The sequence below is a fragment of the Sprattus sprattus genome (genome assembly GCF_963457725.1).
Source record: "Sprattus sprattus genome assembly, chromosome: 5".
In the NCBI taxonomy this organism is placed as follows: domain Eukaryota; kingdom Metazoa; phylum Chordata; class Actinopteri; order Clupeiformes; family Clupeidae; genus Sprattus; species Sprattus sprattus.
The window spans coordinates 21,059,417-21,087,292 of NC_137924.1; the positions used below are offsets into that span (position 1 = coordinate 21,059,417).

Consider the following 27,876-nt stretch of genomic DNA (forward strand, 5'->3'; position numbering starts at 1 on the left):
GACACTGGAAACCAGTTTTCTAATGTGAGCTATCTTACAATTGATGACATTAGTTTATTCCCATGGGATTTAATGCTAATGTAACTTAAAAATACAGTTTATTAACGTTAGATAGCGTTATCTCATGTCTGTGGTGATTTGTACTAGCTAATATTAGCTTAAGTCGTTACCGCGATCTAAATTAATCTCACGTTAGTTTACAGTAGGTAAGTGTTACTTGTGTGAAGTACTGAATCAAAATGATCTTTTAACTTTAATGTATAGTATACCTATACATAAATAAAGATATGTATCGACATTAGATATATGTGTACAAACTAACTGAGTATTAAAAGTCAAAGACAGATTGGTCATTAACTGACAATAAAGCTCCGTTAGATAAGGTTAACGTCATGTCTAGAGACAGCTAGATAACATTTCACCACTGTTCGTGAGCGTTAAATAAAAGTTAAACTTTAACCGTATTTGGTTATCTGGCAATGTAAACGGATATTTTATGGATCGCGAAATGTACACTTCGTATTAGCTGCAAGGTGGGTTGTCAGTTGAGGACTTGAGGTCATGATGGTCCATCATCCTATACCTTTGGGTTAAGCTGAGTTGGCGAATAAGATAAGTAACGTTAGAGCACATTCTGATTTGAGTTCCTGTCCACACGACACACGCGCATGTGGAGGGAAAAAAGGGAAAAAAAACTACTCACGCACGTGATTCTACCTTGCTAGATAATTGAGGCTAATTAAAAACCAGGTTCTTCACCATAAAAACAAGGTATGGAGACATTTGATTTCTAGTATTGAAAAGGAAGGCATGCGTAATTTAGTCAAAATGTTGGGAGTAATTAGATCAAGGGAAACACACGAGAACAATTTTGCCTGTTGGGTTATTGCAAACAGTAAGTCCTTCCTATGTCTTATTAAACTTCTTGTCTAATTTAGCAGCGCAGTACCGACAGTTTTACCCAACATGTGGTTTTTCGAACCGATGCCACAAGCAGAAATTATCGCCACGGCGATACCGTGGCAGTACAAGCCATTTTACAACCAATACCATCGTGGCAATGGTAAGTTGACTGGACTGTTGGCCATCGAACGGTGACATTGTAATAAAGTCATTGTTGATGGCCAAAGGTGTCAGTTCTCAGTTCTCAATACAGTACAAGTCAAAGGTTAAATAAACTACAGCATCACTAAACCCAGGACGCGTGCATTCACCTTTTAACACTCAGCAACATAATGGATCTAAGTACAAGTCTCTTGCATGGCAGCGACATGAAACTAACTTACTGTGAAGCACTCCATTGAATAGATTAGAAGTAAGTCAAACATATTGTAACGACAAGTTATTGTTAACCATGTACTTCTTCAAACCCCTACAGCTATCTACAACGCTGAGTATCCCTACTATCCCACAAATGTTGCTAAGAAGTTTATGCTCCTCAGGTTGGTCTAATGTATTCATTCATTTCATAATTTAGCAGACGCTTTATCCAAATACAATATCCAATACAAAGGAGAGAACAATCAAGCTATGAGCAAAAGAGACCTAGTGAAGTGACCAAATCAATGAATAAATACTACTTTACACAAGAAATAAAAAAGTGCAGGAATGTAACTACTGTAAGTGCCAGTTAAGTACTAGTTAGCGGAGATCAGTATCAATGCCGTCCTCTATACATTAATGCATAGGAAACACAGGCTTGTAATTCTTTTGCATGCCTTGATATGCATTTACGTTGTTGTTATGGACACAATTCTGTTTCTTTCTAGGTCCTTGTTTGATTTAGTAAACTCTTCATATTGCCTGGACATAGAAGACAAGAGGTTGTTGACGTGGTACTGCAATCTATCAAATGAGGATAGAGAAATAATCAGGGGTAATTAAGAGAGATTATTGGATATTCTGTGACATTTAGTGAAATACCACTTGCTTGACAAGATTAACATAGTCACATGTCAACAAGAATTAGTTATGTGTGCTTTAATACTTGTGATTTTCTTATTTTTTTGGCAGACGAGGGAGGTCTTTATCAGTTTCTTCTGAGGCATCCTGCTCTTGATGTAGCTAAGAAGATAAAAACAGTCCATGTAAAGCGTGAGTTATTGCTTCCTATGCACTATGTCTGGAAGAATGCTGATTGCCTCTGCGCTCATTCAGGTAGGATGAATACATTTTATATCTCCTCCTTGCAGCACAGATAAGGAGAGCTGGGGTGGAAATGTCTTCAAAATTGAACAAGTATGTCGTTCTTGCCTTCTATGTTTTTTTTTTTTTTTAATGCCATTTGTGATGTGGCCTTGTGTTTTATGCTTAAAGAAATGTACCTCTTGCCGTGTGTTTTTAACAAAAAGATCCAGAATGCCAACATTTTATGGAGTGGCTCAGTGTAAGAAGTGTGGAACAAGTTGTCCCTCAGGCTCAGAAACATGCAGACCCTGTTTTGTTCCTGCACCAGTGGTCGAGGAGATGATTCATTTACCAGGTTATAAAAGCCACTGTTTCCCATCCCCTATAGCAACATAACTAATGTTTTTTATGCAGACTTTCTTTCTTAAGCAATATAATGACTCCTTTGTGTTTTAATTTTCAGTGTTGATTCTGTGACTCAGTATAACGTTTTGTTTCCTACAAAGGCCCAAAGAGGGAGCCTGATAAAATTAAACATGTGACAGGCAACAGGGGCTTGGGGGTCTGGGGTGGCAACATCCATAGTGCTCCTGGTGACCAAGTGACCCAGGACAGCTTCCAGTCAGCTTTGGACCATAGCCATGCCTCGCTGGCCTCTTCCGACCCGAGAGGAAGCACAGGCTCCCAGGCGCAACGTTCCCTCAAGGAGCGGCGAGAGGGACGGAGCAGCGCAGCCATGAGCACGTCCAGAGACACGTCGGCGCAGGCCAGCTTCTCCCTGGACGTGGAGCTGGAGCGGGAGCGGCAAAGGTCACAGATGGCCCAGGGTGCGTCCCCTCCAGCCTACCCCGTCCGCCAAGCGGAGTTCTGGACAACAGACGTGATGGACAACAGGAGCTATCTGGACCTTGCGCAGGAGCAGCCCCCAGAGTACTACAGCTTCAACAGCACCAGGTTTGACCAAACGTCAGCTGAGTGGATGGAAAAAAGCAGCCAGTCTGCTGCGGAGGCTATGGTGGACTCGCTAGTGGCCACAGAGTGCAGCACAGAGAATAGCCGGCCGACATCCAGCGCTGGGTTGTTCCCTTCTGAAGTCTCAGTGTCCTGCCGCAGCTGCCCCTCGGAGTGCTCCAGCCTGAACACCACTGCCGACGAGAGCCTGCGGCTCGAGCCCAGAGACGAGTTTCATAGCCTCATCATGGAGGAGTCGGTCAACCCGGAGCCGTGGCTCAACTGCTTAAGCCCTGGAGAGAAACCCCATGCTTCCCCCTATCAGAAACCACGTGTAGATCTGCAAGTGAAGCTGGGCGTTGGAAAGGGCCAGCAAACCCCAAGGAAAGAGGAGCAGTCAGTGGCTGCGTCCTTCATGCCTGCTAGTCCAGATAAGTCTGGAGTCAAGCTGCCAGTATCAGCTGCACCCCGTCCCACCACTGTGAGCCAGGCTGTAGATGCCAGTGGCGATTTCCGAGCTTGTTTCACATCTACAAAGGAGTGTGAAGCCGCCCCGAGCACCACGGACGCCTCCACTGAGATGGACTCTCCCATGTGCCTTGATCAAGACACCCAGACCATACAGCCCTCCACTGCTGAGAAGAGTGTCATCACAGAGGTCTACATAGCAGATCTCGACTACCTGACTAAGGTACTCTATGAAGGTCTCCCCTAAAGCCCTGTAAGCCATGTCAATTTCCCCTCCAAAAAGTTTATAACTTAAAATATTCCATAGGAGTTTTTGAGGCTAAAGACAGTGGAAGAGGAACTGGAGCTGCTGAAGGCCAATCAGCTGAAGCCCAACAGGAAATGGTAAAACACAGCCCCACTGAAACTCTCTCAAATATGCGTTGTGAGGCGGCTATATGAGCTTTTTGCTGCATGTCTGAAGGCATTAGTATGTAAATGTTTAAGAATGAAGGTTTGACTTTTTGGTGTAATATTCTTCAGTGGGTGTGAGAGTGGACAGAGGTTGAAGCAGGCAGAGCTGAAGCTGCTGGCTCTGCAGTATGCCATGTGTCAGGAGCACTGCTGGAGGAGATACTACACATCTGGACACGTGGAGGAGAGAGAGCTGCAGTGGTGAGACTCTTTATAAAGGTTTAATGTGGGTTTCACAATGAGCATGATGACTAGACTTATTTAGTGTATTTTAAAGTACATTCTGTACTACGTCATCTGAAAGGTGTATAGAGGCAAAGTTACTCATGCTTTGCTGCCTTCCATTGATGAAGACATTTGTGCCGACCTTTTAGAGCAGTGTTTCTCAAGGGGTGGATCGTGACCTTAAACTGAATCATTCTCAGTGGGTCTCGGAGTGCGTGTTCCCTCAGAACTTGAATGACTTTTGCAGAACATTTATGAACAGTAGTTTTTATTTTGAAGTGGAAAAAGCAAGTGGAAAAGAGTCTTTGCGTTGCACTTCCCTTAATCATAAAGGGAAAAGGGAGTTAACAAGTCAGTTGAGTATTAAGCCATATAACTTCACAGAATAAAAAAAAAAAAAACGTTACTCAAAAAATAAAGGTCCTGGTATTAGACAATCAAATGTATAGTGTTTTCTGTTCCAGTCAGGTGACAGGTCTTAACCAATCAGAGACCAGAATAACTTCCTGTTAGCACCGATCGGCTGCGTACCACCAATCGTCTACTGACAGGGAGCTCTGGTAAAGAGGCAGAGAAGGTTTTGGCAGAGGCCTACAGTATGAGTGTCAGCTGGAGTAGCCTAGAGCTGTAATGTGAGAGGGAGAGCCTTCAACTTATTAGCCTTCTAGGGCTAGTTGGATCCTTGTCCTCGAATGTATTATTCTGTCAGAGAAGGAGAACATTTAGCTGATCAACTGTAGTTATATTACTGGGTAATGTGTTTTCTTGTCATTTGCATTTAGTATGTGAGTGAGATTAGCTATGCTATATGCAATGTTGTTTGTGGGAAATTAGTTTGAATCATTGGCAAAAAGGTGAAACAAATAGTCCAGAGATAACTTGACACTGTGGTATAAATTAATCTAATTAAAATCTCATGTCAGACTTAGGCTAATGAGCTATGAATGCAGGGATACAAGTAGCGCCTGTGTTTTATATTTGTATGTTTATTTTATGGACAAAAAAAAAGGATATGAAGAAAAGCCTTCAAGAACCTTAGTTGACATAACAAAATTGCAACACAAATGAATTACATGAATTCCCCTTTTAATCTTTGAAGCGCTGGTGAGGTCCCTGGGAGCTTAGCTGAAACTCTGCACACCCTTGACCAGGATTATACCCAGATTAGGCGGCAGGTGCTGTCAGGGGCCGCTCTGGATGAGTTAACCCCTCTCTCTGTGGACACCCACCGGCTCAACACAGAGGCATGGTACACTCCAGCACAGGTAGAATCCTTCACAGTCTTTTCAGCATTATTGACTTTCACATGCTGGTGTTTGCATGTTATGCTGCATTTATACTCACCTGTTGCATATGTGTTATATCCAGAAAATGAATGGATGTCTAGAAGATGAGGTTCCGCTGGAGTAAGTAGTTTATACTTTGGTGACTGTGTCGTAGTAGTTATTCACATTCTTATACTCTCAAACTCTTAAGCTAACTGTTGGTTTTTCTGTCTAGGTCAACAGGTGCATCACAACTGCCTCAAAATGAAGCTGATACAGAAATGGACTCACTTGAAGTGGATAAAGCAGAAAGGCCAGGCAGAAATATAACATCCAAAAAGGTTTTCTAACTACTTCAACCGCTTTAACTATTCTCTCTTCATACATGTGGTTTATTCTTCGTGACATTTGTTTGTGTCTTAATTTATTTTTGACATTTGTGTACAGGGTACACTAGGCCCGTCTGGAGTGTCACACTCACAATCAGGTGGTGTTCAAAGTTCCAAGGTGGTTTCTGCGAAGACCCATAAATCGGAATCGTCCCATGGACCCTACAGACCTAGTAAGAGATGCCGTAACCATTCTAAAGTAGAGAGATAGATTTAGTGTGCTTTTCTGCCTCTTAGCAATTACCTTTAAAATGTGTGCTCCATGCTAAGTAAAGGCTTAATGCGTTTATGCTCTTAACTTGTGGTTGTTCCCGGGTTGTCCCTCTCTATAGGTGGTCCTAAGGAGCGCGGCAATGTTACCGGTGAGGCCTGGTATGATGCAGAGGAGGATCTTGGGCCTGCTGGCCGAGGCCTGAAAGAGGAGCGGCTCAGAAAAGATATAGAGAGTGAGAGGAAAGGAAAGAGTAAGTTTGTCTCTGTTGGTCCGATCTGGTCTCGTTTCAGCTCATCTCACTCACGTTTGTCATCCTGTTGCAGTGGGAGATGATGATGATGATGGCGGCAGGAAGATGAGTTTAAGCTGCCTCCTGTGTATTGCTAACCTCCCTGATGATGTAACGGAGGTAATTGCTCTCTCTCTCTCCCTCTCTTTCTATGTCTCTCTCACCCCCCCCCCCCCCTTCACACTCACAGACTCACACTTATATTGCTGTCTTTTGTAGTCTAAAATTGCATTGCTCATCTTCTGCCACAAGAGAGCAGCAAAACCTTATGTAAAATCTGCTCTTCCTCTGCAGGAAGATCTTTTGCTGGTATTTGAGAAATATCATCCGAGAGAAGTTTGCTTCACAATGTCAGGCAAATCCAGGTAAATTATGATGTTAATTCAAGTAAAACACACAGACAGAAATGAACAACCTTTAATGGATTCTATTGATCTTTTGTGGACAATAAGATGGCCGTCAGTTGGAGCCCATTAACCTCAGTAGTTTAGTTTGGGTGTCTTCAGCATCTTGGTTTTTCTATTGCCGTTATATGGCATCACACTCTCTTTCCTCTATTAAAGGACTGCGAGCGTGACGGTGAGCTCTCCTGAAGATGCCGAGGCGGCAGTGCAAGACCTCCGCGGCACGATCATCCGCGGACAGTCCATCCAGGTGAGATGTGGCGGGACACTATCTGCTGCAGGCCCCGAGGGGGATCACACCTTCAAGAAGCCTGACGTCCCGGGACCAGTACCTTCAGGAGACGTGCCCAAGCCTGGCAGTGTGAAGAGCCCTCCATATAACATGTCACCCAAAGTGAGTGGGGAGAGCACACCCCACAACACCCTCTGTGTTTAACTTAATGGTGTTGGATCACAGAGATGTAAAGAACCTTCTTGTGATAACATTTACCAAGAGGTCCTCTGTAGTTTTGCTTTGTTCAAAAATGTATATCTATTTGTTTACACTTCGGCTCGTGCTGAATCCCTTTGAACCTCTTGAATCTTGTTTTTTCCTATCTTCCAGCCTCTTCGCTGCCGCATAGAAAAGCTGGTGAACATCAGCGATGTGCCCACAGCCACGGGCACCTACGTGCCACAGCAGCCCCCCGCCAACACCACCACCATGGGCAGCTTCGACACGCTGATGGCGCGGCTGTCGGAGCTCCACCCGGATCTGGGCCGCCAGAAGATCCTGGAGGCGCTGCTGGAGCTGCGGGCTCAACACCGCGGCTTCCTCAGCGGCCTTCCGCTGCGCACCATCGTGGAGATGACCACCGAGCTCCTCACCACCCAGGCCTCGGGCTCAAAGTGAGAGGGGGATTGCTCCGGAAGTGTAGGAACGGGGGGTTAGAGCCGTTGCTTGTTGAATCCAGTCTAGCATGGCCTTTTCAGTTTCTTTGTGGGTTGCACCATGACCTGGGGATCAGAAGATTCAGGCAACCAAAGATGTTTGATGGTCAATCTGATCAGATTAGTTTGTGCAAACTATTAAAACAAATCTTTGTAATATAGTGATGGTTAATTTAGTTCTGATATCCAGATTGGCACATGACCAATAAATGTTTAATAAGTATGCTTAGTTGAGTGTTTTGGTTCATATGCTCAACAGAATAGTTTGTTGTTTTTGTATCTTTATCAAACCCAGAAGAATTGTTGGGAATGCAGACATGAAACACTGTTTGTATTAGATATTTCTGCAGTATTCTGTTAAGACCTGGATAATTGGTAAATAAATGTTTAAGTTCAGTTTGCATTGTGAGTGTTATTACAACCCCCAAATATCTACCATTGATTTCAGGCTATGTATGTGCATATGTGAACGTATTTAATGTTGTTTAAAGAGGCACTGCACTCTTAAATGTGTTTTTTTCATTTGTAAACTAAATCATATGACTGTTCTGTGATGAAACACATTTATGTTGGTGTTTAAGTACTGTGGAGCAGAGTTTGACATGTATGACCACACCTGGAGTTTAAATGTTTAATATTTGACCACTAGATGGCGTTGGAATGCTTATTTTCTGGGCGCACTCTCGTTTGAAGCAGGCAGTGGATTGGTGACTGGAGAACCAGAGTGTTTGATTCAGGGGACCCAGCCGTGGTCAGAAGGTTTGGGGTGGTCTATATCTGAACCTTTGTGACGCTGTATGTGTATACGCAATTGGCATTTAAGCAATGTCCATGGAAAAACTAGCGTATTAAGCCTATGTGTTAATTATGTCCTCAAGGGACCGGACTTAAAGGTTTGATTTAATGGCAGGCTACATCTTTGTCCATTTGTTGCTCTTGTCAAAGCCATTTCCACCTCTGTTCTCTGCCTAAAGTAGGCAATAGTCTGCATTACAACACTACCCGAAATCAGTTTGATTCCCGTCCCAACAGGTGGCCGTCAAGTTAACGCTGATCACGTGACTGGTAACTGACCTGACGGTATTTAGGCTGTGCTACTTAATAGCTAGACATAGCCTTCGTAACCTGAAAGAACTTTCCGTGTTTGTGTCCACCAGTACATGTGTGATATAGGTTAAATTTCGGCATTATAGTTTGGCATCGTCTTGAAGTAAAAATTGTATGCTCATTTAATTATTGTTTCCCTATGTTTGGCTGTAGCCCGATTCATTTATATTTTTATATAATTATAATGTATATAGTCTGTCCCTACTCTAGGGGAAAGTATAGACTACTACAATGTTAACGTTTCGTGTAAATTAGACTGAATGTACTGTTTCCAATCGAACGCCTCGACCTGGCATGTTGATGTCACATCGTCTAATCTGGTAAACAAATGAAAGGGTTAAAGAGCCGCCTTGTCCCTGTTCATCTTGCCCCCTCATTGGCTATGGGCGGAGTTTGTGAATATACGCGCAGAGCCGAACACAAACTTCGGGAGCGAAAACAAGAATAGAATGGAGGGTCTTTGTGGGAATTGACGATTTTTCACTTGGAGAGATTACTTAGAAAGAAGGGATTGCACTAACACAGAGGTTGCATGCATAACGGATAAACTAAGCGTGTCTTTTTTAAAATGGCAACTGTAATGGAGTTCTTTCCAACCACAACATGGTAGCTCTGTAGCCTTTTCAAATTACTTTGGATTACTTTCCAAACTAAAAACGGCCTTTCCGAGTTTGTTTACTATTAAGTTTATTATTTCGATGACGCACCTTGTACGTGTTTGCTTTGCTAAAATGACTTGAAGATAGGCTACTTTGCCGGAGCTGACGGACACCGAGATGGGTTCAGCGATCTCCAGAGACCGTCAGGGCAGAGAGAATGCCTGATGTGATTTATCCTGTTTGATGAGGATCCTAAATTGTTGTCGCATCCGTCGGACGTAAAGCCGGATTTCATGGAAATATTTCAACAGGCAAAAATGTGGAATCTCATTTATCGCACTACTTTTTCTTGGATGGTGCTGGAAATATTTATATGCAGTGTTAAAGGTAAGATTTAAACTTCGGCTCATAGGCTGCAAATGGGGTAGACAACCCGTAGGTTCTGGAATCTATGAAATGCCAACTACTGAGTTCAAAGTGTCGCTTACTATCTTATCCATATTCCAAGACTAAAGTCAATTGTTATTTCAGAGAGCGAGGTTACTGGTATGATAGGGTTTCTCTGTGTAGGCTAGCTGATGTTAAACAACAGTGCTTCAAGTGTACACGTGTATGACTGCGGCCTGGACTAATTTACGTCTTCCTCCATCCAGGTCTTAATGTTTGCACAAGTGGTAGTGCCACATCCTGCGAAGAATGCCTCCTCATTCACCCGAGCTGCGCCTGGTGCGCCCAAGAGGTGGGCACGTGTGGTACTCCTTTGGCGTAAAGTAACCATATAATTTTAGCAGGAGTGATTCATGTAAAAGTGTAACAGCAATGTAAACGTGATGTGCTATTTAAAAAAATGGGTCATTTCCCTCTTTACCGGAATCTTGAGAAAGATTGCCATATTGTACTACATGTATGATGATAATAATCAATCAACACTGATATTATTTCAAACAGGACTTTGGAATGACAAGAACTTTAACTTCACGTTGCGACCTAAGCCAGAACCTGCAGAAACGTGGCTGCGATGTGCGGTTCATCGAAAGCCCGAGCAGCACAGCAAGAGTTGACATGAGCGTACCACTGAGCTCCAAGAGCTCTGGCCAGACTCAGTTTGATGTTGTCCAGATACAGCCACAGAGGATTTCTCTGAACCTCCGGCCCGGTATGCACTCTCTCTTGGTGTCTGTCCCATAACCATGTCTGCCAGCACAAGGGTTTTCTGTTTTCCTGTTGAATGTCTTTGTTTCTTCTGCCTTAGGAGATAACATGTTTATTTTGTGTCAGGTAGTGCCTTTTTCAAATAATTTGATCAGTGTGTAGATCAGCTTTTGTTTTGATCAATGTTGACAGCAGCAGCAGAAGTCCATCTTGATCCTCTTAATGGTGTTTGACAACATTATGAATGTTATGTTGCTATAATGACTGTTTTCTGTAATGTTATGTTGCTATAATGACTGCCACTGTCCTCCAGGTGACCCAACATGGTTCGGGGTCCAGGTGCGACCGGTGGAGGACTACCCAGTGGATCTGTACTACCTCATGGACCTCTCACTGTCCATGAAGGACGACCTGGACACCATCCTAAACCTTGGCACCAAGCTGGCAGAGGAGATGCGCAAACTCACCAGCAACTTCCGTCTAGGCTTTGGGTCATTTGTGGACAAGAACTTATCCCCATTCTCCTACACTGCACCCAAGTATCGGGACAACCCTTGCAACGGGTGGGTAGAATCTGCCTGGTGGTTTTCTTTAAACCATAATCTCTCCTGTCAGCTTTTTGTGAGTCGTTGTTAGCTTTTTGACTGCTTTTGCCAGTAGTTGTAGGAGTATTTGTGTTGTCATGCATGTCAAGTCAAGCTGATCAGTCAGGTTTCATTTCCTCCTCAAAAGGAGTGATATTTGCACTGCTAATCAGAAGTGATATTGAATTTCCCCTGACATTTCTTGTTGCCCCAAGCAAAACACTCTTTAGTGTTCCTCCTCTCAAAAAAGGTCAGCCTTTGAGTGCTCCCCCTGCACCCAGAATGCACAGGCACACAGGTTTTGTTGTTGACCTCTGCATCAGCGGTGCGGATGCTCGTGCGTGGTGGTGATGTTTCCCTGTGAATGGAGAACAGACTGGAGCGGAGCTGAAAAGGCTGCAGCTCGGCACGCCTGCCCACCACCACCCCCTGCCCCCACCCCTCGAGGGCTAGATAACCCCACGCCAACCTACTGCCATCACGCCTCGGTGCCCAACTAGGTTATGCCCTGGCCTGTGAGGCAGTCACTGCGCCACAGCAGCAAGCCATTTAAAAGGCAGATGACTGCTGTGGCCAGTTCCTCATCCTCATAGCAATCCTTCCATGAATTCAGTGCCATATGATCGAATAGGTTTGCCCTATGCATGAGCTGTGCACCTCCCATGAGAAGTGGAAGATTGTGCTTTGTGTGTGTTTACTTCGCACAAGTGTCATGCCAAGTGTGGGAAAGAAATGTTTTTCATGGAGGAGTTCAATTACCTTTATCACGTATTAAGCTACAGTTACTTCCAAGATGGATACAATACCTCAGAAAGGGACAGCGATTCTGTTTTGTTTCTTTGAACTCCAATTTTTAAAGATTAATATGTTTTTTTTTTCTGTGTGTCACTGATACAAATACAGATACAAACTATTCCCGACATGTGTACCTTCCTTTGGGTTCCGCCACATTCTCTCACTGACGGATGAGGTGGATCGCTTCAATGAGGAGGTGCAGAAGCAGATGGTCTCCCGCAACAGGGATGCCCCCGAAGGCGGGTTTGACGCCATACTACAGGCGGCTGTTTGCAAGGTAAGCTGTCAATCACAACACTGTCCATGCCACAGCTAGAGGGCTGCTGCTGCTGATGATGTTAGCTTTTAGTCCTTTTCAATCAAACAACAGACTCAGGCTTCACACAGGAAGAGAGGGATTAGCCCAGCTGAGCAAACAGGAGAGCCTTCCACTGGCAGGTCTCGTCATGTCCTCATGGCAGACTGGGACCTGAAGAGTCTCTCTGGGAGCGAGAAAGCCTGTTTTGTTTTTCAGTGCCACGTCATTAAACTCAATATCAGCTCTCATGAACTGCCTTTTGTCCAATCAGATTACTCAACTGGAATAGTATGTATTCCACCAGCTTCTCCATAACAGTCTCCCCTCATGCATGCATGTGTGTGGGTGAAGGTCAGGATTGTTTAGTTTGAATCCATTAGTCACAGCGCTGGGAGGAATGCAGTGGCCTGGCTTTGTTTTGTGTTTTTTCCCCTCTTGATTTACTATGGAAGCGTCCACTTTAAGCAGATTTAAAAATGTAAATTAATTTAGGTTGAGCAGCCTAGGCTGGTAGGGTGATGACTGTTGGCAGTCTGTGTGAGGGGCAGGGTGGTTTGTAAATACATAGATTTACACATTGCTGTATTTGTAAAACATATTGTCAGTCCGATGGTGAAATGTCGACCATTTACTAGTTTCAAATAAGTTGTTGAAGTGTTTTTTATATTGAATAAGTTAGGATTAAAGAGTCAGAATTATAGATCAGAATGTCTATACATCTCTTAATTAGAACATAAGGGTCTCTGGTTAAGTGTCCTGCCATGTGGAATACTGTGTCCTAGGGATAGCAGGAGGTGTTTTCACAACCTCTGATCTCGGGTCATGTCAGAGTGTTATTGTTGTCTTTATACCCCCACCCCTTTGAAAACAATTTGTACCAAATAATCAGGGCAGCTTTGATTATCTTAGTATTTGTTCACGGCTGGATCCATTAATTAACAATATTCCCTGTGAACCAACATTGTGGCTGTTCCCGTATCAGAGTAGCTGCCTGATGCATATTCATGTTGGGTTGGGGCTATTGGTTGACACCCATTCTTTTGTTTAGGATACTTAAACTTGGACACATTCGTTGTCTAATTAGAGATGCAGATGGATCCACATGCAAAACCATGCTCTCTTCCTTGCTGCCACCCTTGTAAAGAATAAGCCTTGTTCTGTACCATTCTCTTGACCTGAGTCCATGTACCTGTGGTGTAAAATGACCATCAATATGCTGTGTAATTTGAACACAATTCAATCTGCAATTCAGAATATAATCCATAGGCCTTGGTGGTTGTGTGTGTGTTTTCTTGGTAGGAGCGGATCGGATGGAGGAAAGAGGCCTATCACCTGCTTGTGTTTGCTACTGATGACGTGCCCCATCTTGCCCTGGATGGCAAACTAGGGGGACTGGTTCAGCCTCACGATGGGAAGTGTCACCTGGATGACAAGAATGAATATGATGCCTCCACAAAGATGGTAAGCAGAAAGGGTGCCTCTCACCTCCGCAGATTCACTCAGGACTTCAGAATTGGTTTTCTCTAAATTAGTGATTTAGAGCAGCCAATCACTTCACAAAGATTTTTCTAATAATAACCTTTGCAGTATCACCTGCAATATCCTTGAAGTAATGTTTATCTCCAGTTACCTGTGCACATTTTCTTTGTGTGTATAAAAAACAAATACCTTCTCATGGAGTATCAGCCACTGTTTGAAGTCAGTAGGGAACCACAAGGGTCATAATCTCACAGTTTACTTTGGAATACAACCCTCTGTATTTAGTTTCCTTTCCAGCAAAGACACAAATTGCTTAAACAAATTATTGGCAACTCACCTCATTCCTAATTAGCCCTCTGGGAAAGCTGGAGGTGAACATTTATTGATGTCTGTAGCGTCCAGCGACCAAACCATAGCTGTTTGAACTAAAGAGTTGACATGAGTATTTGCTTATGATTCATTAATCTCTCTAAGTAATTGCTGTGGTGATAGAGAATGAAGCAACCTTTTCATGCGCCCTTGAGGGGGACAGGAAGCCTCTAATGTAATAATAACTTGATCACTGTCATGCGCTGTACAATAGCAAAATGAATTCAGGCGACTGAATAACGACGTTGTGTTCTGGTTTATTCCAGCCCTCTGCGACCTCCCCAGCCTCATTGACGAGCTGAATGTTGCAAACTGTACGGTAGATTGAAAACCTTGTGTGCACTTCCCCCTCAATAGACCTGGTCCTGGATCAGTATTTGGAAGTATACGCTTCTCTGGGCAGCATGTCCCGTTTTCAACAAGTGATTTGAACTGTAATGTCAACAAAAGCATGCTCAGTCTGTTTCTTGTTGGAGATCCAGCCTGGGATGCTCTCAATGATGTAAAACAGTCCTGACTTTGTGTTGTGGACCACTGCTGATGGTGATGATCATCAACCAAGGCAGACCTTTTGATTGTGCCCAATTTTAATCAGCATGCTTTATCCACATGAATATCCACTAAACATCGCCTGTGCTTCTCTATTAGGGATGCAACGCTACAGTGGGCCCATGATTCGGTATGAATCATTCATTGTTTCAGCCATGGTTACGGTATCTAGGGGGGGGAGAGAGAATCACCTTTTAAACAACAAACTATTAATTTAGCATATAAATAAATAAAAGTTTCTATTCAGAAAAATTGTAGCATGATGACTAGGTCTGATTTCGAGGTCTGATTCCTGTCACTACCACAGTGAAGTAGCTTGCACTTGCTCTGGAGGACTGTCTATCAGTGGAGAGGGCTAGATGTGGTGTCTGGATCAATTCGTTTTCGATTTCTCCTTGTGATGTTTCAAAGAGCTTTGCTGCTTTAGTTATTACCTCCGCCAAGGAGGTTCTGTTTTCGGTGCGGTGTGTTTGTTAGTTTGTCTTTAAGATTGTTAATCTGTAAAAAGAAGTTCACAAAAACTACTGTCTCGGTTTCCATGAAAACTGGTGTAGCATGGGCCAAGGTCAGGAATACCCCATTACTTTTAGGAAGTCCACAAATTTAGTTTCACTTCTGCTAATGTTGTGACAACGCTGGGTCTGCACTCTCTGTCTGCCCTCCTAGTTTCTTTATTTTTATATTTGTCACAGATTGTTGTTGGAAGGCAACAGCAGGAGATTGTTGTGTGCTGACGAGTGGACTCTCCTTGGGATACAGCTTTGTGATGGCAACGTGAATGAGACTGTCTCAGACACCATGTTAGAAGTGTTTCCACTTCCACAGAAGCCCACAGTGGCAAAGCAATGCTTGCAGACTGTACTTCATATTGAGTGCTGAATCCAAAATGTTCCCATATAGCGGATTTAAAAGACGCAGTTGCCCTTTTCAAATTTGCTTCTTTTTGTCCAGCTCATGTTCGCCATTGTCAAGTTGGAGTTCAAAGAATTACGTTTTTAGTTTCCCCTCTCTTCTCCAGCTCCTATTTGCATACTAAGAATGATGTTTCGGAGAGCCACTTAACAATCTGAGGAGACATATTGCGGGATTTGTAAGAACGCTATCCACATAATTTCTTTCCTAAGAATTTAGGAAGAAGTCTTCCCTAGAGGGCTGTTGCATGGCATTTGTAGTTAGTTAGACACTTTGGCCTCGACATTGCAGAAGAGGCCTCCCTTCACTTTTTCCCCACTTTCCCTCAGCAGTTGATGACATTTTTGTTGCACTATATAAGCAACCCAGCACAATTACTGTTCCACTGGTGCAATTCTCCAGAAAGTTATTTGACTTGATGATACTCCTACGTGTACCAGGTCAACAATGCTGTGTGATGGTATGTTTAAAATGGCTAACGTAAACATTATAAGCTGAACAAGAAGGCCATTGACTTCCCCCTGTACATTTCCTGTCTTGTCTAGAAGCTAAATTGGGAAAGCGCTATTGTGTCAACATGTGATGCATGATCACTTCTCATGGATCTGTGTGCTTTTCCCACAGGATTACCCATCCCTGGCCCTTCTTGGTGAAAAACTGGCTGAAAACAACATCTTCCTCATCTTCGCCGTGACAAAAAGGCATGCCGTTTTGTACAAGGTACTGTCGTGAAACACATTTTGTTGACTTGTCTTTAGGATGGGAAACTCTCTGTGCCTTATTAATTATTAACACATTACATTGCAGAGTGATTATATTTTCTGACATAGCCTTTTTTTATCGTCCATTTCATGTTTAAAGAACTTGACCGCACTGATTCCCGGAACCACAGTGGAGATTTTGGAGCCTGACTCCAAGAACATCATTCAGCTGATCGTGGCTGCATACAACGTGAGTGCTCCGCGTCGGACGGCTCACCCTGTCTGTGTCTTCAGTGTCTCGGGGAGTTCCGAATCTGTCTAGACTACGGCCTAAGACTGCTGGGAAGACAAATGCATTCTAACCGTTGGCTTAGCCCCATTCCTTTCTTAGCTCGCTAAAATGTTTGGATTACAGAGGACAAAAAAATGTCTTATGTGTTCAGTGTGTCTTATCATTTGCTATTAGCAAGACAATATCAGAGTGTTTGTTTGCCAGAACAGACCAAGCGTGATTGGCAGTTATGAGAACTCGGTGCTCTCCCAGTGGATTTGGCCTTGTGTTCTGTGTAGGAAATGGAACTGATCCTGCATGAGTTCATGGTTATGCCACTAATATTGGAACAGGTTAAACTGCAGTCTGGTGTCTTGATTTATTGAATTTCTGGATATCTGGCTTCTTGTTCAGATTAGTTGTTTGGTTGGTTAGCCAAATACTTTTTTAGGAGATTAGCAAAACACTGATGGGGGGAAAAAAACATGAAAACACACACAGTGTTATAAATCACCTCCTTCTGCTTAGTCCTTTTGTAGTAAGATTAATTGTGAGCCGGCTTCCTGATTTCCTGGCCTTGTGATTTGGGTCAGCACCTCTTTAGGCGAGGCGTGCCAGCGCTTTGAACTGAACTGAACTGAACTTATGTGTGCCTTGTGTGGCTGGCTGGTGAAGGCCCCATTAGATGTGTCAGTCAGGGCTGGGCTGAGGCTGCTTTACCCAGTGTCCCACTTGGCAGGAAGGGAGAAGAGAGAATGTCTTCTGTTCTTAAGTTTTTTACCACGTCTGTGCACTGAGCATTACGTCTGGCACAGCCCCACACACACACGCACACACATCCACATAACAAAGGAAATGTGCCTTTTCTCTTTCTCTCTCTGTCTTACTTTTTCCATTTGTGGGTGTTCTTTCAAGTGGCATTTTGTTACGAGCAAGGTAAACAATGTGCAAGAGATTTCAATCCTCATACAGTAACAGTTCCTCAAATATTTACCTTGGCAATAATGACGTGTCTATGCATGTGTTGCCAATTTTTTTGCATAATTTAGTCACTTTTTTGTGAAATTGTTTTGAAGTTTCTTTTCAAATTGGAATTGGAAGGCAGACAGTGTGGATGGAAGGTCAGAGGAAAGAAGCTGAGGGAGTCCTAAAGGCACCGGAGAAGTTGTAATCTCATGGGAAATCATTGGAGCGGTCTAAGCTAAAGAGGGAGGCCTACAAGAGGACACAAACGGCTCCACAGCTCCAAGTCTTGGCTGATAAGGCAAAATGATAATGTGTCTGGTTTAATTTTGGCCAGATATGACCACTCATTATTTTTTGGTCAATGATGTTTTTTTTGGTGATTTGTGGTTGTTCCTTGTTTGCTTGTCCTTTTCAGTGTTAGAGTTCATAGTCCATCCTCTTCTGTCATTTGCGTCTGAAGTGGAGACACTGATGACAGCAAATCATGCTCTTCTTTTTTCCCCTTCCAACATGGGTCAAAACAGGACAATCAATCACTGCGAACCCTGAGGCATGGTTTTGATTAGCAGTATTGAAGTTTTGAAGGTCTGTGCTCTTCGGTGCCTTGATAAACACATGTACGCCAGCATGTGTACACACACAAACACACACACACACACACACACACACACACACACTCTTACTCAAGCATTCTTACTCAAACTTGCACGATAAAGTGCTCAAGCAAAAGTAACCACATCCTCCGTAAGACACCTATGGAATCACACACATCCACCCACCTATTATATGTCTTGCTGTGTTGACACATGCTGTTCCTCGGCTCTGAGAAGATTTGCAGAGGCAAAACACAACAGTGCAGTCTGTCTGCATGTGTGTCCCAGTCACAGCCCTCTAGTTTCAGTCCCCAAGTGATTGTTCTGCAAACTGTTTGCATTCTTGTGTCATTGAAATTTCACAGTTACAGCGTCTTCAGAAAAACTGGCATATTAGTACAAAAAGCTTGGACTATCCCATGAGTGTTAAAAAGCTGAGGACTATCCCATGAGTGCTTCAAATCTATCTCATTATGTAGTGAAGGAAAAAAAGCCAAATCTGCAAATGTGTGTTCTTGATTATAATCATCTCAGGCCTGTGCAGTGAAGTCGTGTACAGTCAGATAATCAGCCTTCTCCCTTTGGGCTTCCTTCTGCAGAACATTCGGTCCAAGGTAGAGCTGAGCGTGTGGGACCACCCCGAGGACCTGAGCCTGGGCTTCTCCGCAACCTGCCAGGACGGACAGTCCCTCCCTGGCCTACGCAAGTGTGCCGACCTCAAGATCGGCGAGACGGTGAGTCAGCGAGCGACATCCCTGAACTGGACCATGTGCTCAAGGTGGATGCCAAGGGGGGCAGAGACCTATTTGTAGTCGTGGGATGTTACATCATGTCTTGTATATAACACGCACACACACACACACACAAAGTGCTTGTGAATGCCTCTAGCCAACTTTACTGGAAGTTAAATTCATTCAGTGAATCCAGGGAATTAGAAAGCCACTCGCCACTTATCTGTAAAGTGTAGAGATCCTGTTTGATTTGTACAAACTGCAAGCACTGCAGTAACATGCCGGTCTTTCTAAGTCTTTACAGTGAGTTATCCCAGTCAGAGTCCCTCCATCACAGGGTGTCTGATATTTTATGACGAATTAGGACTGAGCATGCAGTGTCTTAACATCACCGTCATCACAGTGGTTAATCTCAAGACAAAAAGGAAAACAGAAGCTGAAAAGTACTGACTCGGCAGAAGAAGGCCCAGCATCCTGGCGCGACATCACAGACGCTTTATCAGCATGTGTTCAGTTTTGGTTTGCTGCACGCACGCACTGCTGTCTACATGTTGACACGCAGTCAGGCCTCTCTCAGCGGACCCCCGCAGCCTTTGCACTGTGTATTTATTTATTTATTTATTTATTTATTTTTTCCCTACTGGGCTTTCTTTTGCTGCATTTCTGCCATTTGTCTTTCAGCTTAACTGGCTTTCTGTTAATGATCTCATAGTCTTTGGTTCCTTTCACCTGCCAATCAAAGGCCTCCATTAAGTTTGGTTCTCAAAAGTATCTTGTAATAAAAATGAAAGGGCAGAGAAGTGGAGGTAAACTGTAAAATCAGTTGACATCAACTTTGGTGGTGTGGCAAATGGCTTAATGGGTTTACAGTCATTTTCATCACCCACAATGATACGCTCGAATTACTTGCAAAACCTGCTTGGGTGAATAACCCTCTCCTCTTTCTCTTTTTATTGTGTGAGTTATATATGTATATGCACACACACACACACACACACACAGCTAATTGGACTGCCACACTCAAATGTAAAGATCGTTTAGACAGATGGAGAGAGTTCCATGAACAATGCCTCTAATGGGGCCTTCTTCTGACATGCCTCCACATGGAGCTCTGACACCCCAGCCAGCATCCTCCTCCCGAGGCGCTCCTCTGTCCCCCTCGTGTCCCTCCTGTGGGTTTTGCCTAATTAAGTGCTGAGATGGGTCAGCCGCGGAGAGAAAGCACGGCCGCTGAATGGCACTGTTGAATGTGGGGGGGGGGATTCCCATGGCCTGTTGTAATGGGCCAGCTCTTTGCTTCGCTTTCGCCTCAGTCCTCCTCGCCCCCGGTTGTGAGGGGGATTGTCAAACCGTGCCTAACGTGCCAATCTTGCCTGTGAAAGTAGGGTGGTGGTGGTGGTGGTGGTGGTGGTGGTGGTTGGGAGTTGGGGGTGGCACAGGGAAGGAATGTGTCCTGCGCTGAACATCGGCAGCATTTCAATGGGATCCCGCACAAAAGCGGGAGAGAGCTTGCTTGCTTCCTCACTCACTCCCTAAGCGAGCAACCCTGGGTGCAACACAAGGGCCTCAGTACAGGCTCTAGCCCAGATTCTGAATCCGAGCCTAGATCCCTTTCAGATCCGCACCCTGCACTTTCCCTCCAGAGACCACTAAAAAGCCCCCATACATAACAGATTGGCTAATCCGCTCTCTGCGCTGGCCAAAGGCCCTGGATGCATCGCTTTTAATCCCCCCAGGACAAAATGCATCCACAAGTAAACAAAGTTAGTGGCTGTGAGGCCTAGAAATATGAGGATATTTTCCTTGGAGATTTTCCACATCAGATTTGTTTTTGAACAAGTTATTATTTTGCATAGCTCAGTTGGAGAAGATGACACCGGTTGTAAGGGGAGCTGACGATGTGAACCCCAGTAAATCCTGCATGTTAAAGAGGAATGCATCCACAGCGTTTAAGGGGGGGGGGTGGTAGCTGCGCTGCTGGTAGCTGTTTTGGTGTTATTGTTTCCATTTCTCCTGGACACCAGAGCCTCTCACAGCATGCACACACACCAACACGCACACACAAACAAGCACACACACACACATATAGCCACACTGGCTTCCTCTGTCTGTTTTCTGTGTTAGAGAAGGGTAGAAGGGTTCATCAGCATTCCTCCATATTGCTCCAACCTCTCCTTTGTCACCTACACTCTGTGCCTAGGACACTATATCACTGCAGTCCTTGTTGCTTGGTCTAGTTCTGTTCTTATTGTCTTGGCCCTTGCTCCCACTTTTTACCGATTGTTTAGACAATCAGGGTGGCAACTTTTTCTCCTGGAGTAAAAAATTCAGTTTTATGGAATTTGTTGTGTTCTTTTTATGGAGTTCATAATTTTATGACATTCTTGATGAAGAACATGTGCCCTGGCCCACCAAGCCCTAAATGGAGAGTCCCTTTGAAAACATTTGCTCATGACTTGTAGCTTTTGTTGCCTTTGGCTAGAGGGGAAAGAGTCAGGCTTTCACCTTGAGTTTAGCTGATAGAGTCTGTCACTTATGAGGTAAAAACGACCTTTGCAATATGGCCTTTCTTACTCTGTTCATTCCCCTCCTCCTTTCCTCTCTCTCTCTCTCTCTAACTCACTCTCCCTACACTCGTTGTCTCTTTTCTGACTCCTCCTCAGCCATTAACCCCACACTGGGTGCCCTCGTCCATGTGACCTCACATGTCTCTCTAATCGAATTCAGCCCTCCTTCATTAGAAGCACACTGCTTCCGTGGTGTGCCCTCGTCACCGTGGTCCTCCATGTGCTCGGCCCTCCCTCGGCCACCCTGACTGTCTCGTGACGCATGTGACCGCTCCTGCTCCCGCTCCACGCTGCTGCTGGTAGTCTGTTTCCCGCTCTTTCTGCTTCCTCTTGGCCCAGCAATCTACAGAATGCGCACAGGTGGCGGAGCGTGTGTGTGTGTGTGTGTTTGTGTGTGTGTGTGTGTGTGTGTGTGTGTGTGTGTGTGTGTGTGTGTGTGTGTGTGTGTGTGTGTGTGTCCTGCATACCCCGTGTCATCACTCTGCGCCCATCATACAAGGGCGCCTGTGTTTAGGGATCAGGAAAGGCCTTAAGCTTGTCATCTAGGCTCTGCCCACTGGGAAAGCCCAAAGCCAATGCCTGCTGTGCCGATGCAGAGACAGAATCTGTTCTTTCTTTATTTTAGAGTCTGCAGCTTGGTGGTGAATATTTAATATCTGTTTCATGTTCCTTGAGGCAGTTGTACGGTTCAGCTGTTCGTGAGGTCCATTTTTAAACCACGCATTTCATACGTCTGCACCAAGACTACTGCTCCTTGACAACTCCACTGTGTGTTTGTGTGTGTTGTGCGTGCATGAGTGTGTGTGTGTGTGTTGTGCGTGCGTGCATGCATGCATGAGTGTGTGCGTGCGTGTGTGTGTGCGTGCGTGCATGTGTGTTTCTTCATGAGGGGGATGATTTTCCAGTGCTTTCATCAGAGATTTCCTCTCTGAGTTTTCATGTCCTGCTTTTGAAGTGAACACTGAAGTGCACTCTCCCAGGACACTCTGAGGTCTTCCCCCTGCAGCGCTCTCAGGATCCCCATGCAGAAATGATGAACTTACACACGTGATCCAGACCAGAAGCAGCCGCCCACTGCTACCCTGAGAGAAAGACAGAGACAGACCATTTTTACTGCCATTCTAGATGCTTCCATGCTGACCCTTCCTATTTAAAACACAGGGGTCACACTTGGTGGTTCTTGCCAACATCAACATGGCCACTCGGCCCCACTCTGCTGAGGGCTTGGTTCTAAAGCCCTGGCTCCCGCAGCTCTGTGGCTCTGAGTGACTGAGTCAGATCTTCAAAGAGCCTCGGTGTGTGGGGTTGCTCTTCCCTCCTCAGGGGGAAGGCAGGGAGTCCGAGAGCCACCACTCTGTGTTTGTGTGTGTTGTTGGAGCTGCCCACTCCCCCTTTAGTATCCATCAAAGCACGGTGTTTGTTTAGTGTATGCCTCTGCTTTTCCCCCACATACTTTCTGTGTTCAGAGGAGGACCACACCCAAGTCCTCTAATATCTTTGGCAGATGGGTATGTTTACCTTCAGCGCACTGTGAACACATCGACATAGTAACCCAATGTCTTCCTATAGCTAACTTGGCATATTGCAAGCAAAGGTCTGTTAGAAATATACATCGTCATCCGACCAGTTAGCTTGAAACGTTATCTGCTAAGTACAGGGTAAATACTTGTCATACAAAGCCTTGTCGATAGGTTGGAGGCATCTGGTAAATGACTGCATGTAAATGTAACGTTTTGGCTCTTTTTTCCCCCCAAAATCTGAGCTGGTCTTCAGCTCCAGAGGTTTTATGGAAGCCTTTGACATATAAAAGAGGCTTGCATGTGGTACAGGTTTGCCACTTTACAGGACCCATTTTCTATGGTAAAATGCACTGCCAATGGGTGTGAAACCACAGTCTATGGGAGTTCACTTCTGTGGGACTTACTGGAAAAATAGTTATAGTCGTGATCATGTCCCAGCAGGCAGTGGCTGGGTCAAGTTTCTTTCTTCTCGTGGACTTCCTGACAGTAATCAAAATGTCCGATGCCAGGGTGTCATCTGCTTGCACAGCGTATGATTAATCTTCAAAAAAGTCAACCACAGCAATTAGAGCTTCCTTTGAAGACCCTTGATGAGAGATAGGAGTTAAAACCCAGCTTGTCAGCTTGGTTCAAGCCGAGTTCAGGCTTGGATTTTGGATAGTGATGTGGTCCTGTGTTCATGTTGTGAGCTCCACCTTCTTGCAGTTTGGCACTCGTATATTCTCTTGAACTCAGATGTTCTGATTGTTTCAGGGTGCAGTAGGAAGCGTAAAAGTGGATTTACCAGTGTTGTTATCAGACAGGGGAGATTATTTAACTGTGTCATTGTGCATTTATGCCACTATTACTGCTGAAGTACCATTATTCTGTTTATGAATCAACATGTCTTACTGAGAATTAGGGTCGTAAATCACACCCATCATGGCGATTCGATTCAGTGTCGATTTCCTGACCCAACGATTCGATTCTTTTCGATACTCATGAATACACCACGATACGATTCGATTTCGATTCGATTCATTTGTTCTTTTTTTTACCTTACAGGCTAGACAATGTTTCAGATTTGAAAAAAATCAGTGAAAGCTGTTATATCGTTATGCATTTTATTTGAGAAACAACAGCCAATAACAGAAGTAGAAAAGTTGTACTCCACCTAGGCCTATGACAACCTCATTCACTGAAAAATAATAATGCCCCTGTTATAGATTCTGAAAGGCCTTGCATCAAAAAGTACTGTACAAAGTACAAAGTGTTAAGTAACAAAAATAGGCCTATACCACATTCACTATAGAATAACAATACTCAACAAAATCAGTGCAAAAGTGCACTAGCAGCAAACGGTAACAAAAAATAGGCCTGTAGTTAATTCAATTTAAAATGACAATGCTCCACAAAATCAGTGCAATGAGTGCAAATGTGCACTAGTAGCAGCAAATGGTAACAAAAAATACCCCTGTAGGCCTACTTCATTCACTATAAAATAAAAATACTCATCAAAGTGCATTGCAACAAAAAGTAAATCGATACTCTTGCGGACGTGTCGATGCATCGTATCGTCGGCTGTTGGATCGATGCATCGATGCAAAACGATTCTTTTTTACACCCCTACTGAGAATTCCTGAGTACTTTTGCATTTGCGTGGACTTCTTTACAAAACTCTAATAGGGCCATTCCATGGGTTGGCTTGGCCTGGCACTGACTTGAACAAGGAATGCCTTTTCCCCCCAAATATGGGGTTGGAAAGCTCAGCTACACAAGCACTTCTCTATGGCTACACTTCATGCATTGCTCGGTAAAGTCTTAATTTAGTAAAGTTTTGCCACATTCTTTCTCTGAGATATGTCCCTCTCACAGTATGGTATAGGACCTCCTCTTATAGTATGTGTCTCTAATTTCTATGTCCCTGATGTCCTCTCGGATGTCTGTCTCTCCCTACTGCAGGTCTCCTTCAATGTGAGTGTGGAGGCTCGCAGCTGCCCCGCCCCCGGCGCGCAGCACCGCTTCACCATCAAGCCTGTCGGCTTCAAGGACCGTCTGGAGGTGACGGTGGACTACCACTGCGACTGCAGCTGCACACACCTCACGCAGGCCAACAGCAGCCACTGCAGCTCCATCGGAACCTACACCTGCGGCATGTGCCGATGTGAGCCGGGCTACCTGGGCGCCCGCTGCGAGTGCCAGGAGGGCGAGGCGGGCGGCGGGCACCTGAGTGCGTGCCGCGAGGCCGAGGGCAAGCAGGTGTGCAGTGGGAGAGGCGAGTGCAGCTGCAGCCAGTGCCTGTGCTACGAGTCGGAGTTCGGGAAGATCTACGGCCGCTTCTGCGAGTGCGATGACTTCTCCTGCGCGCGCCACAAGGGCATCCTCTGCTCAGGTGAGGAGGGAGGGTGTGAATCCAGAGTCTAAGATTGAGACACACACACACACTCACACGCTCACACTCTCCTACTGTTCTGACATTCTTGATTCATTGCAGCATTCCTCTGTCACCTCACCGCTAATTATATAGTCTGAAACATGTGTTTTTTGGGTTAATTGCTGCACTTTAATTGCAGAGTTTATGATGCAGGTAATCACATATCAACATCGGTTCGCTGTTTATGAGTGGAAATGCTGCTTATGAGTGGAAATGCTGCTTATGGGTTTTGTGGTAATCAAATTTGCATTGCATATAGGGCGTAAGTGTATGTGTGTGAAAGAGAGAAAGCACAGACTTACATACACAAGATTGTTTGTGTGCATCTGCTGTTGATCACAGCACACAGTGGAGAGTTCAGCTGCCGCAAGCTAGCTAGCTTCCTATGTACAGTCAGGCAAGAGCTGTCTGTCCATCTATTGTGTATTATGCACAGTAGTTTTAGGACCGTGAGGGGTTGTGAGTTTGCCATCTGTTAGTGTGGCCATAAACCTCATACTTGGCCTCTGTCTACCCTTACTACAGTGTATTACTGTGCTGAATGGATTAAAGTTGCATGCAGTAATACTGGAAGCAAATCCTTTTCCCCATGATGAGGCTGTACCCAGACATCCATATACTGGCCTCATCTAAGCAGGGAAAGGGTGTTTGGATTTGTTGATGGGAGCCCTCAACATTGTAAACAGGACAGCTCACTCTGTGCAATGTATTATGGGTGAGAACCTGCTGGAATGCTGCCTGCTGGCTTCAGCCAGGCCACCCCTCATATACCCCCCTCCAACCAACTCCACCACCCTCCCTTTGGGGCAGTTGTTCTACATATCCACAGTGAGTGCTTTGTAAATGCAGCCCGTTTTTTTTCCATTGTGGCCTCACACAATATTCTGGTCTCTGCCCAAGAAACAAGCTCAGCATTCTGTTAAGTCAGCAACTCCCAGCGCCACGGACACAAACGGGCGTTCTGTTGGGGAGCTGTCCCTGGGATGCGCCTTCGGGAGGACCCCACGAGGCCCCTGCAAGTGCTTATTAAATGTTAACAGTCCAGTGGGCCTCCCCCGCATGGCCTCCCCTCCATTACTCTGTGTTCCTCTCCTCTCCTGCTGTAACAAGTCCCTTAATGACCGAACAACGCTGGTTCCCGCCTCGTCACTTGCCCTGGATTAATTGTGCAGCAGTACAGTAATACAGGGGGCCATAAACACCCCCTGTCTCCTGGAGCTAGCAGGTTCAGGAAGGGTTGTTAGCTAATGGGAAGGGTAGTTCAGGGGCCTCTGCGCTCCTGTTAAAGCACCCCACAAACAATTCCTAATTCCCAAAGTGCTCCACTCTGGTGAGAGGCTGCTTGTGTGGTTTCTTTGTGTGAAGTAACATAAGCTTGTGCCTTTTGAGAAAGCACCACATTCGAAATGGTAAACGTTTGCGTCCTTTGTCCTCCCGCGAGTGGTACCAGAATTTATGTAAGTGCATTGGCTTTGTGAGCGGGCGCCAAATGTGGGTGCAATTGTGCATAAATGTGAAAACTTTCCTCACGACTGCCACTAAGATAATGTTTCAAGTATTCAACACAACAGTAGATCAATTTAGTTGAACACGTGGAGGCATCACACAGTGTCGGTCGTTGATGAGTCAGGCTGGGAAGAGTAGTGATTCCGATGTCGTCAAGGTCATCAACAAGGTCATCATCAAACTAACCCGCTGTGGTTGCATGTGAGCTAGCAGGGTTCTGCTTCTGGTGCTTTGCTCATTAACATATTTACTTATTAAACTTATTGCATGCTTAACTGACGAGGAATCTAAGGCAGGTTCTTGCACCGCTGGCTTAAAAGGAGTTCTCGTTCTCTGTCGGAGTCATGACTCCATGCATGGAGGTTGGGCTTGAGAGCAGTGTCTTCAGGGAGGAAGAATTTGGAGAGCTGGGTTTTGTTTACTAGGTCATAGTTCAGGGTTAGGGATAGGCTTCATATCACAGGTTACAGATAGAGTTGCAGGAAGTGATTGGAGGAGAGGTGCGGTTGTTTACGTAATGCTTACGTTTCACAGTAAAAGTTCCATTTATACCACACAATGTACGAATTCATCTCTGCAGTCGCAGTTGTAAATGTTAGCTGTCAACATCAGCATAGCTTATTTTTTTTTGAAAATGCCTTTTCACTGCTCCTCCATTGTATGTATTTATAGCACATCAGCTGGGCTTAGCTCGCTCCCCGAGCCCAACGGCACTCTATCTCACGCTGCTTGTGCTGAGCACCCTGTAATGTTGTCAGAATCTTTTCCCTGACTCGGGTTTGTATTTACAAGCACCAGCAGGTTCAAAGGTGCTTCCCTGAGCAGGTGGGGCGGGCGGTCCCTGCACTTCCTCTCCTGCACTCCTGTGATTTGATTACTGGGTCAGTGGGCCAGAAGCCCGGGCTCCTGTTAGGTGCACTATAAAACACAGCTGTTCTCTGGGACGGTGTGTGCAGAGACAGTGAGTAGCGAGTATAAACAGATTCATAGACGTTTTTAGGCGCAAATTATCTCTGAGTGTAAGTATTTTGTGAACGTCCGTTAAATTC

The 27,876-nt window shown here is 44.9% G+C and overlaps 2 protein-coding genes across 2 annotated transcripts in view; both read left to right on the plus strand.

Annotated features, from left to right (window-relative positions):
• Positions 1-966: 966 nt before the first annotated feature.
• rbm44 (RNA binding motif protein 44) lies at positions 967-7,677 on the plus strand (the record flags this gene model as incomplete). Its single annotated transcript, XM_080840033.1, has 18 exons — positions 967-1,063; positions 1,379-1,442; positions 1,770-1,876; positions 2,014-2,094; positions 2,193-2,238; positions 2,352-2,482; positions 2,634-3,769; positions 3,854-3,930; positions 4,069-4,200; positions 5,324-5,489; positions 5,593-5,630; positions 5,725-5,830; positions 5,937-6,051; positions 6,211-6,342; positions 6,416-6,501; positions 6,676-6,746; positions 6,945-7,179; positions 7,390-7,677. The coding sequence occupies 18 exons, from the start codon at positions 967-969 to the stop codon at positions 7,675-7,677; spliced, it is 3,108 nt and encodes a 1,035-aa protein (XP_080696159.1).
• A 1,303-nt stretch (positions 7,678-8,980) lies between these two features.
• Positions 8,981-27,876, plus strand: part of itgb5 (integrin, beta 5) — a 42,555-nt gene continuing 23,659 nt past the window's right edge. Inside the window, exons 1-10 of the mRNA XM_080839156.1 lie at positions 8,981-9,808; positions 10,075-10,160; positions 10,370-10,577; positions 10,887-11,136; positions 12,061-12,229; positions 13,550-13,711; positions 16,184-16,279; positions 16,421-16,510; positions 18,690-18,824; positions 24,850-25,279. Coding sequence (XP_080695282.1) covers positions 9,715-9,808; positions 10,075-10,160; positions 10,370-10,577; positions 10,887-11,136; positions 12,061-12,229; positions 13,550-13,711; positions 16,184-16,279; positions 16,421-16,510; positions 18,690-18,824; positions 24,850-25,279 — 1,720 coding nt within the window. The 5' untranslated portion in view covers positions 8,981-9,714. The remainder of the gene's footprint in view (positions 9,809-10,074; positions 10,161-10,369; positions 10,578-10,886; positions 11,137-12,060; positions 12,230-13,549; positions 13,712-16,183; positions 16,280-16,420; positions 16,511-18,689; positions 18,825-24,849; positions 25,280-27,876) is intronic.